The sequence below is a fragment of the Loxodonta africana genome, chromosome 2 (assembly GCF_030014295.1).
Source record: "Loxodonta africana isolate mLoxAfr1 chromosome 2, mLoxAfr1.hap2, whole genome shotgun sequence".
NCBI lineage: Eukaryota > Metazoa > Chordata > Mammalia > Proboscidea > Elephantidae > Loxodonta > Loxodonta africana.
This window is the reverse complement of record NC_087343.1, coordinates 230,751,581-230,767,999: the sequence shown is the minus strand read 5'-3', so window position 1 is coordinate 230,767,999 and position 16,419 is coordinate 230,751,581. Positions and strand designations below refer to the sequence as shown.

At 46.7% G+C, this 16,419-nt stretch overlaps 1 protein-coding gene across 1 annotated transcript; it reads right to left on the bottom strand.

Annotated features, from left to right (window-relative positions):
* Positions 1 to 1,652: 1,652 nt before the first annotated feature.
* On the bottom strand, positions 1,653 to 11,831 carry RNF187 (ring finger protein 187). The gene is made up of 6 exons (XM_064279746.1): positions 11,757 to 11,831; positions 10,263 to 10,427; positions 9,501 to 10,172; positions 7,748 to 7,840; positions 5,361 to 5,582; positions 1,653 to 4,406 (listed from the first exon to the last, which is right to left on the bottom strand). Exons 1-6 carry the CDS (start codon positions 11,829 to 11,831, stop codon positions 4,404 to 4,406), a joined length of 1,230 nt encoding a protein of 409 aa, XP_064135816.1. The 3' UTR covers positions 1,653 to 4,403.
* Positions 11,832 to 16,419: the final 4,588 nt, after the last annotated feature.

The following is a 16,419-nucleotide window of genomic DNA, read 5'->3' as shown; positions in this document are numbered from 1 at the left end:
ACTCTTGGAAGAAATTGCATTCTGGGAATTGACCTCTTCCTGGAGTTCTCTGGCACATCCCGTATGTGTACATCTAGTCTCCTGCACATCTGTGTGTACACCTTGTAGCAAAACTCATTCTGCTGGATCATTCTCCATGTTTCACTTCCCATTCCCTCAATCATGGGGAGCCCGGCTGCCTCCAGCTTCATGACACCACAGTGATTCAGTAACCACCCTTGTGCGTGTCTGCTCAGGGATCTGTGTTAGCATCTCTTTGGCATGCCAATTCAGAGGAGGGATTGCTACATCGGAGGGTATGCAGATTGGATAGCTGCCCAAAAAGTAGTCTGCTCTTTGCCCTCAGTTCTGAGGGGTGATCTTCTTTAAGACCTTGGAATGTCACACTTGATGTATCTTTGCTTGTCTGGGGTTCTTGGGTCACACTGAATAATCTAACAATGTGATGGGGGAGGGCAGGGGAGGAACCTTGGGCCAAGCCAGACAGTAACAGTAAGATTTAGGGTGGGAGCTGACCACACAGATAATAACAATGTGATTTAGGGTGGGAACTTTGAGCCATGCAGCTCAACCTCCCGAGGGGCTGGAAACTGAGATCAGCCAAGTAGAAAGTCAACCTTCCTACATGATGGGGTCCCAGTAAAGATGCTGGACACTGGGGCTCAGGTGAGTGAGCTTTGGTGGTTGGCAATACTCCAGCGTATTGTCACACGTCAATTCCTGGAAAGCAACATTGCCCTGACTCCACAGGGAGAGGACAACTGGGAGCTCCGTGTTTGGTACTCTTGTATTCCACATTTTGTACTCTGCCCTATGTGTCTTTTCCTTTGACTGATTTTAATTCATATTTTTTCCCTATAATAAACCATAGCCATGAGTACAACAGCTCTCTGTGAGCTCTCTCTAGCAAATTATGAAAACTGAGGATGGTTTTGGGAACCCCCCAAACTTACAGTGGTATCAGAAGTGAGGGCAGTCCTGTGGTCTGTATTTCCTCTAACTTCACAGCTGGTTTAACTCTCACATGTATTTGAACTGATTGTTCTCCAAAATGGCTGCAGCAGTCTACTTTCCCTTCACAGAATCTGAGGGTTCAACTAATGCTATATCCTCATGGACACTTGGCATTATCTAACATCAGTCAATCTGAAAGAGCTAAGGTAGCAGTATCTCACTGATGCTTTCATTTGCAATTCTCCAAAATTGCTCTAATATTAAGATAAAGTCAAAGGCCTGCAGTGTGTTGGGAAGTTTCCAGGATCCCTACACTGTTGAACAAAAAGCTCCCCCTATTTAAAACAGATAGGCCGAGATGGGCCCCTTACACCCACTTCCACCAGCCACTGCCTGGTGGGATGAGGACAAAGGTGCACTGGGCTCCTCTAATGCTGACCACTGATGTTAGGGATTAGATTGGCTTGTCCAAGGTCATATAACCTGCAGGGTCTATTGTGAGATCTAGATGAAGTTGTTGCTCTTTCCATTACACAATCTGCAGCTTTCCCCACCTTCTATAAAAGTGCAGGACCTACAGAGGCCTCCTTCGTGCAGGGCAAAGCAGCACCTGCATAAACACTGTCAGGGTGCCACACCCCACAGGACCGGCTGAGGAGCACAGGTCAGATTCTGAAAAAAGAGGCAGAGAAACCAAATGGGTCAGATCTAGCTTTATTAGGGAACTTACAGAGGTGGGAGCCAAGATTCTCAGTATAGACAGCTGAAGCACCGAGTCACCCGGGTAAAGGGCCACCACGCAAGGCAGTATGGGGTGTGGGTTTATATATTCAGTGCTTACGTGCAACGATACATGTAGGGGAACCCAGAAAAAAAGTCTTATCTGTGACGGACAGGGTTGGTTTTGTACTAGTAAATGGATTCCAATTGATGTTACCAGAGAGCCAGGTGTTTGGCATTTTTTTTCCTGGCTTAGGTTACCACCTGGTTAGGTACTCTAGCTCTTTCCCGGAGTCCTTTGCAGGCAGGACCCATCTTGTATTGCTCACAGTCCTCACAAGGGCCACAAAGGGAGGGAGGCCACGCTGACACACAGAGAAGGGAAAGAGGGAATAAAGCAGCAAACAGGCTGAAGCAAACTCAACTTTATTCGCCACCACGTGAGAGCCTGCCCAGGCACCAGGCAGGCGTGCCTCCAAGCTGTCAGGATGACAGCACACTCCTCGAGGCCACAAGAAAAATGCCACACGTCATCAGTATGAAAAGCCAATTATTCCTCAGGGCTGAAAAACTATATACACAAATGGGCCCCCCTAACGGCAGCTCATTGATCACCAAAACCAGTTTCCAGAGTGAACAGGCATGGAACACAAAGCTCGGAGCTACGTCCCTGGCAGTCTTCTCTGCAGGCATCGACTGACTGGCCGACACCTGCTGGCCAGTACGTCTGCTCCACCACCTCCAACTATACAGTGTGTACATGGGTTCTGACCGTCCTGCTCCAGCACTCAACGGCTGCACGCCAGTGTGGCTGTACGCTGTGACGCGTGCCTAAAAGGGGATTCAGCCACAGTACTCAGTCATGCTCTTCTGTAAGCCACCGTTAACAACCACGACCTCTTACAATAGTCACTGTTACAGCTTAGCTTAACGGGTTCACCATTACACAGAACTGTAACACCCACCCACACAGGCCCTCAGTGGTGTGGATGTCATTGACCAGACCCTTGAAGCCATCACATCTGAGGCTCTCTGCTGCCAGAGGAATGAAGACATTGGTGTCGCCTGCTTCTTGTGGAACAATGGCACCATGAGGAAGTCCTCTCCCCTCATGACAGCAGGCATCTAAGTAACAAGCAAGCTGGTACCTCTCGATGCTGACAGCAGTATCCTGTCCTACAGCCAGGCTGGAATTCAAGTGCTCAACCCACACAACCCTAAATGCATATCTGCATCAACATTCTCAGACCTCTCATTTTTGTCTACTTTGTGCTGCGTTCTTCTAACTTAGACTAATCTATATACACATGGATGCCATACACAATGCACTACTACCAAATCGTACAGCTTACTAAAGTAATGTATCACAGGAAACACATAGCAGTAACAAGCAGTGGGGTACCATGAGACAGAATACCACAGTGAGGCCTGGCGACCCCATGAGCTCCTCAGAGCTGTCATGATCTGGAGATGGACCACCCACCCACAGCTTGGGGGCCTCAGACTTCCAGCCCAGCACTGCTTCCTCCCTGCCTAAAAAATCTTCCATTAGGCTTGAGGCAGGACAGACAATGAAGAAAGAAATGAGAAGTACAAGTCAGGCAAGAATGGCCAACAGGTAAAACTGGCCAACAGAGGTGGGGAAAGAGGTCTAAGGATAAAGGGTAATGGTACCTGCACCACTCCCAGCAGGCACACCTCAGGAGATGGATGCCTCCTATATGGGGGGGGGGGTCAAAATATTCTTCTTCCTCCCTTCCTTTGTTCTGCTCCCCACCCCCTTCCATCCCTTTCTCCCCTTTTTCTGGAAGGTTGGGTTCCACTCACAAAACAACAAAGATGCGGTTGTAGCAGTACAACGCCCTGGCAGAAGCTCACAGGAGCGATCAGCTTCCTGCTGCCAACACCGAGGTGGATCTGCATCAGTGCCAGTCTGGGCTTTCTCTGGGCCCATGAGGAAGCCTGGGCAGACATTTCTGTGGACTCCACACTGTAGGCACATCTCTCTGATAGCATACACTGTCGGGGACTGGGAGCCAGAGTGACAGTGGAAGGCAGACAAGCCCTTACTTTGCTGATGGTAGTTCAGGTGCCTCCCTCTTTCCCCACCAGGAGTCATGATGCCCCCTTGGTAATGGCTCCTCCTTGAAGCTTAACCCAAGTTTAGCCTCAATGCATGTGCCTTATGCATCTGCCAAATGATCTCTGGGCATGGGTATGAATGTCCAGTAGAACAACCCTGTCTCAAATCATTAAAAACGTACAGGATCTGGTTCCCTTGGCATCTGAGAGAAATGTCCCAAGGCGCAAGAATCTAGACCATCATCATGGGCAACTGAGACTCCAGGCAAATTTCTGATGAAATGTATCAGCGACAGGAGTTTTATGAAAAGATGAAACACAACTGGGCTAAAGTCTCCCCTGTGACAAGCCTCTACTATAAAAACGTTTGCAGCCTCAAAAATATTAACACCTCAGAAAAAATGAAAAACGAACGGTTTGTTGAAAATTACTATCTCGAACAACCAATGGCAGGGGCACCCACAGGTGCTTTTCCCCGTGTCTACATGTTAATGGTTCAAGTGGAGAGGGCCCTGGGATGAAGAACAGCCAGGGGCCTGGACGGAGGCCTCAAGGAAGGGCAGAGGGAGGGCCTGCGAGCCAGCGTGTAGAAGCACTTTCTTCTGCCTCACGCTCCAGGAGAGAACCCTCCTGCTGGGCCAGCGCCATCACTGCACAGGAGAGAAGAGAGACATGAACACGCTCAGGGATTTCCAGCACCAGCACTTCCTGGCCACCATGTCTATAAACAGCAGAGCCCAAGGAAAACTACAGCCTCCCCTATGCCAACCCCCAAATGTCTTCCAGAGGCCTCAGAGCCCACAATAACCATGAGCGGCTGAACTGCTCAGAGCTGATTACGTTGACTAGTGTTGCTAGAAGTGAAAACAAAACCTATCAGATAGGAAAGGAGAAGGACCAGGAGTTGCAGACTCCAGGATCATATATGCAGATGAAAAAAGCACAGAGTCAATCGGTTGTGGGTCCTGAATTCCACATAGGCACGGAACTGAATTAGAAAGTATGAAAAGACTGTTTAGCATGAGAGCCAGACAGCCATGGGACACAGCCAATGAGAGGCGTTGACCCAATGCACTTATAAGGGGGTGCCACAGGTGCTCATTCAGCCCTGACTGCTCCTAAACCCCATGACCACAGTTCCTGTCCTCAGATCCCCAGGGTGAGGGGCCAAGGTGCCACGCTGCTTCAGCATTAGGGGTACAGATCTCCCCTTAATCAAATTTCCCTTCCCAAAAGCCTAGGATACCAAACTCCTTGGATTAAAATTCTTTCAAGTCATCTTCCATGGATCACCCACTCCCAAAAGGCTACCCACTGCCCACTGCCGTCGAGCCGATTCCGACTCATAGAAAGGCTACAGTAAATAGAAGTCACACGGTATTTTTTAAGCCTCTTCTTTTGGTAAATCACTCTGCTAACATATTTGCTGCTATTTCTCCTATCTATGCTCTGATCTGATAATCTCTGAGATTACACGTTTCTTGAGAACACATGCAAATCTCTTCTTTTCAGCCCTTGGCAGCTGTCCTCATCAGCATAAGCGTGTGAACAGGAACACACCCACCTGAGATGAGGGGCTCAAGAACTGGGTAAGCAGCACACACCTGAAGCAGCATGCTGAGACCCAGGTTGCGGTGCTTCTTCTCCAGCTCCGAGACAGCCTGCAGCAGGGTCCTGAATCTCTCCACTGAATCAGCACCCTCATCGTCAGGCACCTCCTCTGCCTTCTCTGCCTCCTGCAGGAAATGCTCCTCCTCCTCAGCAAAAAAGGCGCGCAGCTTCTTATAGTCGGTCAGCGCCTTCTTCCTGCGGTCCATCACGTGGCCCTACAGACGGGCAGTCAGGAGGGGACGTCGGTGTCTCCAAGCCTGCCACAGAGGCCCTCGGTGCATGTCTACGCACATACCCTGCCCTGTCCTGGGAACGGCATCTACTGCCCTCCCCACCACTGACACCCTCACCTCTGGTAGAAGAACGTTTGCTGTAAAGCACTGGCTGTATCTGAAGACTGTCGGGGGAATGGTCTGCCTCTATGCCTCCCATCCCGGCAGCCTAAGTAAAGGCCTTGGGCCCAGAACATTCCTGAAGGAGGCTGGGAATTGAGTTGCTCTCTCTCCTCCAGTACCTTCTCCTTATCCTCATTCTGGACACACACTGGCTTTCTCTTGCACATGCATGGCCACCACATGGCACCTGGTCAACCCCACTTCTCTATCTGTTCCCAACAGGGAGGGAACAGTCTCTCGTACTACGGCACAAGAGGGGTGAACGGAAGACACCTGCCCTGCACCAGTCACATGTGGGATGAGCATGCTGGCCACAGGAGAACCGTGCCCCCCAGTGAAACTGGTCTCGTTCTGGCTCTTCTCTATGTGAGTGAAGCGTTTCCCACACACTAATACAGCATGTCTATGGTCTTTTGCTGATGACCGTGAACCCTGGGTATCAACAAAGACCCTGTCTTCCACTCCTACAGACGAGAGGAAAAGATAAATGTCCCCTGAGCATTTCTGCTGGATCTAGAAACCGGTGCAGGTCAACATACACTCCCAGCTCTCTAATGCCTCCCCCACATCCTTACCTGAACTCCAATATCATTGTGCTGGCCTTCACCTAAAACATTTAGACTTTCCACTCAGCGTTCTGGCCATTTTTCAACAAATACTTAACCAAGAGAAAAAGGAGAATACAGCGGGCTGAGACTCTTTGAATTTACCAGATTCTCAGAGTTCTTCAACCTCACCTTGGGCCAGAGGAACAGTGACATCAGGGGTAAGAAGGGGTACATCTTTTGTTGCTGACACAGAAAACAAATGACAGTGGGATTCCTGCCCAGGTTCCTGGGTTCAAAGTATTTTCATGGGCCCCTGCTCATGGGCCAGTGTGGCACTCCACAAACTCAACCCCATGAGTTTAGAAGGCCTCTTTCATCTTAAGTGTCTCTACCCAAAATAAAAAGGTCATATCAAAAGCCCCTATCTGCTAAAATGTGTGGGCAAAAATAGTATCTGGGGGCAGGGGGAAGGTATAGGGTTATTGGAAAAGTTGGAGGGCCCCAAATCCTCTGTATCCTCTGGCCCCAGTTCATACCACTATGGTTATCAGAAGGGAGATCCTGAGAGAGGTTCACCAAGGATGGCATGTACTGTCGGGGTCTGATTTGCACCATGTATCCAATTTACCACTTTTCATGGCTGTCTGAGTAAGGCATGCACTTCAGGGCTCCACAGAGTGGGGGCCGGGGTTTGAGTGGGAGCTAGGACAGAGGACTGCCCCATGGGGTGGGACTAGTGGTCTTTACACGGATAGTGCAGGCTTCACAAGCAGAGAGCTTCTCCAGTTTTAAAAAGCACTCCGCTTTGACATGTTAAAAAAAAAAAAAAAAAAAAAAGGGCTGATAGGAAAGTTACAAAAGCCTGAAGAAGCAGTGCAAATTTTACTACATGGAGAAAAAAATAAAAAATTAAACTCATTGGTAGTTTTCTTAGTGAGTAATCTAAGGTAATTCTAGTACCTGTTACATGAGACATATTGTTGTGGAAAGCACAACAAAGCAGCACAGGAAAGCAACGCAAAGTCCTTCCAACTAGGTCATTGTATGGAAATAACTGTGCTGCCTTCAGATCAAAATCAAGAGTATTACAAAGGGTTGCTTACCAAAAAGCGAGCTGGATTTAGCCGAATACCCTATACACATAAAACATGGAGGAAAAAGAGAATCCCCAAACACATAAGCTACATTGTACTTATGAAACACACACTTAGACTAAATTATATTTGTGAAATACCTACAAAAATTTCTAGAAAAATACTGCTTCAAAATGCCTTCCTCCAACTGACTAAGCCAAGCAGCTGCCCATCAGTTCAGTCAGCCTAGTTTGCTTAATACACTTTCCTTTGTCCAGAGAAACGTGAGGAGCATGCGTGAGGAAGGGCAGAGATGTCTGGATTTCACTCAGAGCCTGAGGCTGCCAACTGATCAACCACTTGCCTTCCACACAGCAGCTGCCGACTCTGCCTGGCCGTGCAGATCTCGAGCATCCTTCAGGTCCTTCCTCATGATCTCCACAGATCCCTTATTCTCCTGGGAGAGAGAGGCTGGTTATTTGCACAGTGGGAGACAATTTCCCTCAGGAATCCTGAAGGTCCAAGTCATACTGACTTTCTGTGGCCTCCACCTCATGCCCAGCCTAGTACACACGGTGGGCGTTATACCTGATTCAGTCTAACTTTCCCATAAATGACACCCAAGCAACTTTTTGCTTGCCCAAGATTATAAACAAGTAAAGGGTTGCAGGTGGCAAGATGGTTCCCACTTTAACAGGTCTCTCCATAGTGAGCCTGACTAAACCTTTTCCAGAACGCAATCTGACAGAAAAACTTACTAAGAAATCAACCTGGTAACTGAACATGAGCTCTTCCTTCTCCAGGCTCACGGTGTTTACTGACAGTCACAAGTCCAGTGATAGAAGCTGCATCTGCTAAAACACACATGCTCATGCTTTTTCTGAAAGGAATTCAGACTGGTAGGTACACCAGAGTTAAGGTGGCTGTCTAGGTCATCTTCCAAATTCACTTCTAAGTATTCCTCCTCCACCGAGAATATAGTCTATACAAAGGGACCACACAGCCTTCTGGAAGCCCTCCTTGGCTAGGAACTGGGGTTTCTGTGATCCAGATGGGAGAAGCCCCCACCAATGGAAGAGGAAAGCTCAGCACAGCACCTCACCCAGGAGCTGGGCGTGCAGACTCCCTGCCCTACCTGTTTCCCCACACATTAACTAGGTGAAGATCCCAGCACCACCCCCTTGGGATTACCCTAAGGCACAGATGAGCTATCTCTGTAAAGCCCAATAAGGTATCCACTAAAATATGCTATTTTTTGTTTTGTTTTGTTTTGTTTTTTGTCCTTCTGGCAAGCAGGTACCAGACCTTAATGGTTTTGTACTCAGGGTCTGGCTATCAGTCTTTGTTCTTTGGGCAAACAATCCTGCATTCCCCCTCTAAGGGCTGAGCCTTAAGGCCTATTTATATACCAACTGGCAGGAGCGCCATAAAACTGCTCATGAAATCGGGAAAGATTCAAGAACGTGGTGTGTTGGGGGGCGGGAGGGAATCCAGTGGGAATCGAACTAGAAGGATGGCCGGGCTGGGAGCGCACACGCTAAACGACAAAGGGGCTAACATCTTCATCACCCACACAATAGAAACATGGGGATTTTGAAGGAAGGAGGGCAGCGGTGGGCTGCCTGTAGAAGGGCATCATGTCCACATGCAGGGCGGGCAACCACAGTGCCTGACAGTGAAGAGACAGGAGTTCTATGGGGGCATCCAGGGCCACGGACAGGGGGCAGAGTTCACAGGACACGGCTGGGGGGAGTGACAGGACACAGCCAGGGGCTGGGGAGGCAGGATGACAGGACATGGCCGGGGGTCAAGGGGAAGCAGGATGACAGAACACGGCTGGGGGTCAAGGGGAGGCAGGATGACAGGACACACCCGGGGGTCCTAGGAGGCAAGACGACAGGACACGGCCGGGGGTCCTAGGGGGCAGGACGACAGGACGCGGCCGGGGGCCCTAGGGGGCAGGACGACAGGACACGGCCGGAGGTCCTAGGGGGCAGGATGACAGGACGCAGCCGGGGGTCCTAGGGGGCAAGACGACAGGACGCAGCCGGGGGTCCTAGGGGGCAGGACGACAGGACACGGCGCGGTGTGGGCGGTGACACCCGGGGCCGGCGAACCTTGCCCCGCAGCGCCTTCCTCCAGCGCGGCTCCCACTCGGGCGGCTCGGGCGCGGCGGCCATGCGGCAGGCGCGGCACAGCGGGCCCCCGTCGGCGCGGCACAGCAGCTGCAGCGCGGCCTCGCTGGCCGGGGCGTCGCGCGCGGACCCCGCGGCGGCCACCTCGAGCGCCAGCAGGCGGCGGCTGAGCGGCGGGCGGCCGGGCTCCACGGCGCGCTGCCAGCAGTCGTCGGCGCACTCGGGGCACGGGAAGGGCCCGTCCTCCTCGGCCCAGAACTGCACCACGCACGCCCGGCAGAACTGGTGGCCGCAGTCGGCGCGCACCGGCTCGCGGAACGTGCGCTGGCAGATGGCGCAGGCGGCCGCCTCGGGGGCCGCGAGGTCCTCCAGGGCTGCGAGCGCGGCCCTCGGCGAGGGCAGAAGCCGAGGAGAGCGGGAGAAGAGCACGCAGCAGAGCTGGAGGCCCGAGGCCCGAGCCGCCGAGCCGCCGAGCCGCCGAGCCGCCGCGCCGCCGCAGAGCCGCCTCCGCGGAGCCGCCCAGGCTGCTCCGATGGGGCGTGACCGCCGGGTCCTGGCAGCGGTGCGCCTCGCTGCTGGAGTCCGGCAGGCCGCGCCAGCCCACGTCCCCTTCTGAAACCCGACAGGGACCAGAATTTTTCCCGTAACTGAATCCTGTGCGAGAGTGGGAAAAAAGCTTACTTATTACTGGGATAAGCCAAGTGATTTCTGTAAGCTGCTAGGACCTGAGCTGCCAGTGCGTACCCCGTGGCGCAAGGCCGCTTGGGCTGGGGCGGGGCTGGCGAACCCCCGCTGCGCGCCCCCCGGTCCCCCCCGCCGCTGCCCTCCCGCCCTGCGTGAGCCGGTCCGGCCTCGGCTCTGCACCCCGGGCACCCGGCCTTGGAGTCCACTGCCCGCCCCGCGTCGCCCCTGCCTCGTGGCATCCAGAGGCTTAACTCAGTGGTGCAGGACGTCAGAGGAGACCCAGACGACAGGCTCCCAACCTTGCCCCAGGGGATTTCATAGCGTTTCTTTAAAAAAAAAAAAAAAAAGTGTTTTGGAGGACGCAATCTGGGGTTTCGTTTGTTCGTTTTTGGTCTATTTTGACCCAAAATATCCAGGCACGTAGTTTAAAAAATTGTTTAAAATTTTTTTTAATTAAAAAAAAATTTTAATTTAACATTATGTAATTTTAAAGAAAATTTAAACGAACTTGGTATTCCATACAAATGTAGAGTTTTCTGAATAGTTTTTGTTTTAATTTGTGTATTTTCTTCCAACACAGGATGTGCTAGCTTGGCAGGTGGAAGGTATATGTAGCTCTGTGTATCGATGGTCAGAAGGAGAAAAGCTTTTCAAGCCTGGGTAACCTGGTCAGTAAACCTAGTGGGAGCCGTTGGAAGTAAAAAAAAAAAATTGAACAGACTCCGTGATGGATTAATTCTGTGGTTGGGGAAGAATTTGCAGGAACAATAGTTAAACACAAACGACCGAACTTGGAAATTTTTAGCCACAAAAATGCAAAGAGCTCCAAAAATTAGGTAAGGAAAAGTACAGTGGAAAACTACCAAGCTCCCCTCCCCGTGTGATTTGTCAGTTCACAGAAAAAAAATGCAAATGACTAAAAAGACTTGAGAAAAAATGTACACTCTGACCAGTTATGAAGAAATGGAAAAATAAAATGAGACTCCATTTTTCAATATTAAAACCCTTTGCCGTCGAGTCGATTCTGACTCATAGCGACCTAAGCAGAAGGAAAAAAACAGGCTCTGTTGGTAATCTAAATTATGGCCCTTCTGGGAACCAATTTAACAGTGAACATGTGGGACTTTCAGGTTTTTTTCTTAAGCTCTGGAACTTTTAGAATCCTTTTCTCAAAATACATCCCCCCCAAAAACCCCGAAATTGAAGAAGAACCTGTGGGAATCTTTCTTTTATTTTTGAGGAATACTTGTCATATCACTATTTTTACCAATGACAAAATGGGGGGGGGGACTTAAAGGCTCCATAATGGGACAGTGGCTCAGCAAAAAAGTATCCACTAATTTAAAAATGTGTGTATAGGAGACTTTTGGAAATACGGAATGGCAAACGTTGACTAACCACCCGTCCTCCTCAGCGCCAGCAGAATCTCAGCTGCGCTGTGCTTGCCTCTCAACTTCCCAAGACAGAGCTGCAAGGAACCTGGCCTTTCGCCGTCCAGTCTCCCTGTCTCTTCTAGGACCTTCCTCTTCAACCTCCAGAAGACTGGGAACTTACACTGGTACCGTCTGGGTACAGGGCTCGCGTGTAGGGAAGGCAACGATGTGTTCCCTCTTCTTCGTCTTTCTGCATTTTGAACCATTCAGAAAATCGAAGATACCTAGTTTTTGGTCACATTTAATAGATACCAGAAAGATCGTAGGACACTTGCCATTCATGGTTATCTTGGTTTTCTTGAATTCCCATCTCAGTGACGTCAAAAAATAAAGGATGTCTCATCACAAGAGGAGTAAACTCCAAATTTTGCTAGATTCTGAATCATCTTTCTTCACAAGATAATATTTTATGTTGATTATAGGTTAAATTGGCAACTATGAAAAAATTGGAGTGTTTTCTACATGACTGTGATAAACTGGTTTAAAAAAAAAAGGAAGAGAAAGATAGACACCTGATAGAGTTGTTAGCTGCTGTAGAGCTGGCCCCCAATTCACAGAGACCCCATGCACAATGGGACTGGACCATTTTGATCCATAGGGTTTTCACCGCCTGATTTTTCGTAAGTAGATCTCCAGATCTTTCTTCCTAGTCCTCTTAATCTGGAAGTGCCACTGAACCTGTTCAGCATCACGGTAACATGCAAGCCTGCACTTGAGGTATATTGGCCAGGAATCAAACCCAGGCCTAAAAAAAAAAAAAAAAAAAGGAGGTAAAAATTCTACTATTGAGCCACCACTGCCCCCAGAATAGAATAGGAATAAAGGATTCTAATTATAAGAAATTGAAATTCCATGTTTAATTTGTGTAGTTCATGAGTATTTTATTTAAAAAAAAAAAAAAAAAAACCAAACCCGTTGCCGTCGAGTCAATTCCGACTCATAGCAGCCCTACAGGACAGAGCAGAGCTGTCTCATAGGGTTTCCAAGGAGTGGGTGGTCAATTCGAACAGCGGACCTTTGGGTTAGCAGGCGAAGTCTTAACCACTGCACCACCAGGGCCCCGTGTTTTACAGAAAGAAATGTTAACAGAGACTAAACCATGTGTACAAAATGATTGAAGACACAGGATGTGTAGATTCAGAGGATATGACCCAGAGGAAATTCCATGTCTGGCATATGGAAAAGGAATCTAGTGTAATTAATTTTCATTGCTCATAACAGGCAGAAACAGGACTAAGAAATACATCTATTATAAGGTACATTTGAAGTCATCGCAGTATTACTTCAAATATTCCATGTTCAAATAAAAAAAAAAGAGAGATCATAGAATGTTAAAGCTGAGAGATGTGTTTGGGATGATTCAGTCCAATCCCATCGTTTTACATAAGAAGAGGCTAAAAGTCACCCATCAGGTTAATACCTGCACAAAGCTGCCAAACTGCCATAAAATAAAGACTCTTCCCAATTTCCATTTGTATTTTTCTGTTTGAGAAAAAATATGGTCTCACCTTCAGGTGGAAGAGAAAAAAAAATTCAAGACAGGAATACCCGTGATTAGACAAACAAATGATGAAGTACTGAAAAAAAAAAAAAGGTAAGTATCACACATAAATTGCAATTAATGTAATGTGGTAATAATTTTCTAGGTTTTCAGAAATACACACTTGAAAAATTGTTTTAAACCTGAATTCACTCCTGATATACATATTTGCAGCTATAAATTTTACTCTTAAGTACAGCATGACTCTGCTACGTATGTTCTTATAGGTAGTATTTTCTTCTTATTGGGATCTATGATTTATTTTTTTAATCCAAGCATAACCTATATCACTGGCTTTCAAATAAATGGAATTCACAAGTAAAATTTTGTTATTAATTTTTAGCTTTATACACTGGGGATGCAGAACATGGTCTCCTTGGTAGGGACAGCTGGGAATTTAATGAGCCTTTTTTTATGACAAAACAGATGGATTTTTTTTCTAAGTGTTCCCTATATACTCAAAATGAAAATGAGTTCCCTGTAGAGTATATTTCTAAAAGCTCAAGGTCATTAATTGTATTATTCAGCTATTCGATAACTCTGCTTACTTTTGTAGTTGATTTCTCAGTTTCTGAACAACATGTGTTAAAATCCCCGGCAACAATGCCGATTTTTACGGTGCGGCATGAGTTTTGATCAGTTGTTCTCTGATAAATTTTGAGGTGGTCTTAAGTGCACATTTGTTGGCTTGACCAAGTTAGTGTTCTTGTCCCAAAATGTGATGTCCTTCTTTGTCATTTATGGTAATTTTATACTAATTCTATTGTGTTAAGTTTTAAGATACGAACATTTTAGAAAATAAGAAATTCCTAGAAGAGAATTATACTGAAATTAAAAAACAAAAAAAACTGAAATTACTATGTGTCAAAATGTGTGGGACCCAAATAAACCATATTTAAAAAGAAATCTATTTATTAAAGCTCACCTATCAGGAGGAAAAAAGAAGAAGAAAAGGAACTAGCCATTCAACTCAAATGAGAAATAAGAAAATTTAGATAAAAGAATAGAAATCAATTAAATACAGAAGGAAAAAAAAACAGGAAGATGAACAAAATTAAAAGAAGTAAAGAGAGAGAGAGAAAAATAAACACATTATAAATCGTATTTTTTAACATCTATAATTATTTTATCTAACGCAGGAAAAAACTTCTATAAGGTTTAGCATTGTGATTATTAACAAAGAAAGACGGAAACACTTACCAATCTAGAAATGGAAGGAAACTTCCTTAGCTTTGTAAAGATTGGATACTGAAGTGGAAATAATTCTGTATACAACAAAATTGTTTTTAAATAAGAAAGTTATGAAAAACTATGTGTTATTTGAAAGCCAATTTGAAGTGGGTAGACTTTTTTTAGACTTCTAGAACATATATGTCAAAATTTTGCAAGAGGAAATACCGCGCTCAAACAAACTAATATGTATCAAAGAAATTGAAATAAGAGCTAGAGACCATCTGTCCCCCCCAAAAAGTGCAAGATCAAATAGGTGTACGTTTGTGTTCTAAGGAACTTTTAAGGACAGTCAACTTGTATCTTATACAAATTGAAAAAGAGTGAAAGTTGCTGAGTTTATGAGAATAGTATAATCCTGATGCAAAAGCAAAAGATTTACATAAGAAAAGAAAGTATACACACTTATAAACCCAGATCAAAAAAATCCCAAATAGAAATTAGATAACTGAATGCCAGAGTATTTTTCAAAATCTTCTTGTGGTAAGATTTATTCTCTGAATGCAAGAATGTATACATATGCACACACACAAAAAAAAAACTGCTGTTGAATCAACTTCAACTCACGGTATCCGCATAAGGTTTCCAAGGCTATAAATCTAAGGAAGCAGACTGCCACATCTTTATCCCATGGAGCAGCTGGGTTCAGTTAGCAGTCAATCACTTTAACCACTGCGCCACCAGGGCTCCTCATACATATAAAAAAAAAAAATTTTTTTACATATATACACACATACATATACCTACATAATGTATGTATGTGTATATATATAAATGTGTGTGTAAATAAACAAGAGAGGAACCTTTACACAGACCAATGATGAGATGGGCCTTCCACAGAAAAGTATGATTGTTAACCCTTGTACCTGAGTGAAGACTAGCATAAAATAAATAATAGTAGAAATTTCTTCCTGACCTTTTGTGTCATTTATATTTAGTCAATCCCATTCTTATTTTGGAAACCCTGGTGGAGTAGTGGGTAAGTGCTACAGCTGCTAACGAAAGAGTCAGCAGTTCGAATCCGCCAGGCGCTCCTTGGAAGCTCTATGGGGCAGTTCTACTCTGTCCTATAGGGTTGCTATGAGTTGGAATCGACTCGAAGGCACTGGGTTTGGTTTTGGTTTTATTCTTGCTTTGGAAACCCTGGTGGTGTGTTGATTAAGAGCTACAGCTGCTAACCAAAAGGTCAGCAATTCGGATCCACCAGGCACTGCTTGGAAACTCTATGGGGCAGTTCTACTCTGTCCTATAGGGTCGGTACGAGTCGGAATCAACTCGACACCAATGGGTTTGGTTTTTGCGTATTTATTCTTGGTTAACTAAAACGAGCTGCAGTAACGACCATTGCCTTATCTAACATAGTTCTTGGAGTCCCTGGGTGGTACAAATGGTTAAGTGCTGTACTACTGACCAAAAGATTGGTGGTTCAAACCCTCCCAGAGGCACTTCGGAAGTAAGGCTGTGAAAAGCCACAGCCTCGAAAACCCTACAGAGTGCAGTTCTACTCCATATACATCAGATCACTGTGAGCCGGAATCAACTCAGTGGCAACCAACAACAACCGTTATGGATTGAATTGTGTCCCCCAAAAATATGTGTTGTAAATCCTAACCCCTATACCTGTGGTGGGAACCCTGGTGACATAGTGGTTAAGTGCTACGGCTGCTAACCAAGAGGTCGGCAGTTCGAATCCACCAGCCACTCTTTGGAAACTCTGTGGGGGAGTTCTACTCTGTCCTATATGGTCGCTATGAGTCTGAATTGATGGCCGTGGGTTTGGTTTGGTTTTGGTTTATACCTGTGGTTATAATTCTATTTGGGAATGGGTTTAATTTGTTATGTTAAGGGACAGTGTTAGTGTAGGGTGTGTCTTAAGTCAATCTCTTTTGAGATATAAGAGATTAAACAAGCAAGGGAGCAAGAAGAGATGGCAGAAGAGAGGTGCCATACCGCGGGAATATTCCCCAGGAGCCAAGAAATAGAAGCTGAAGAGACAGGACCTTCTCTGTGATAG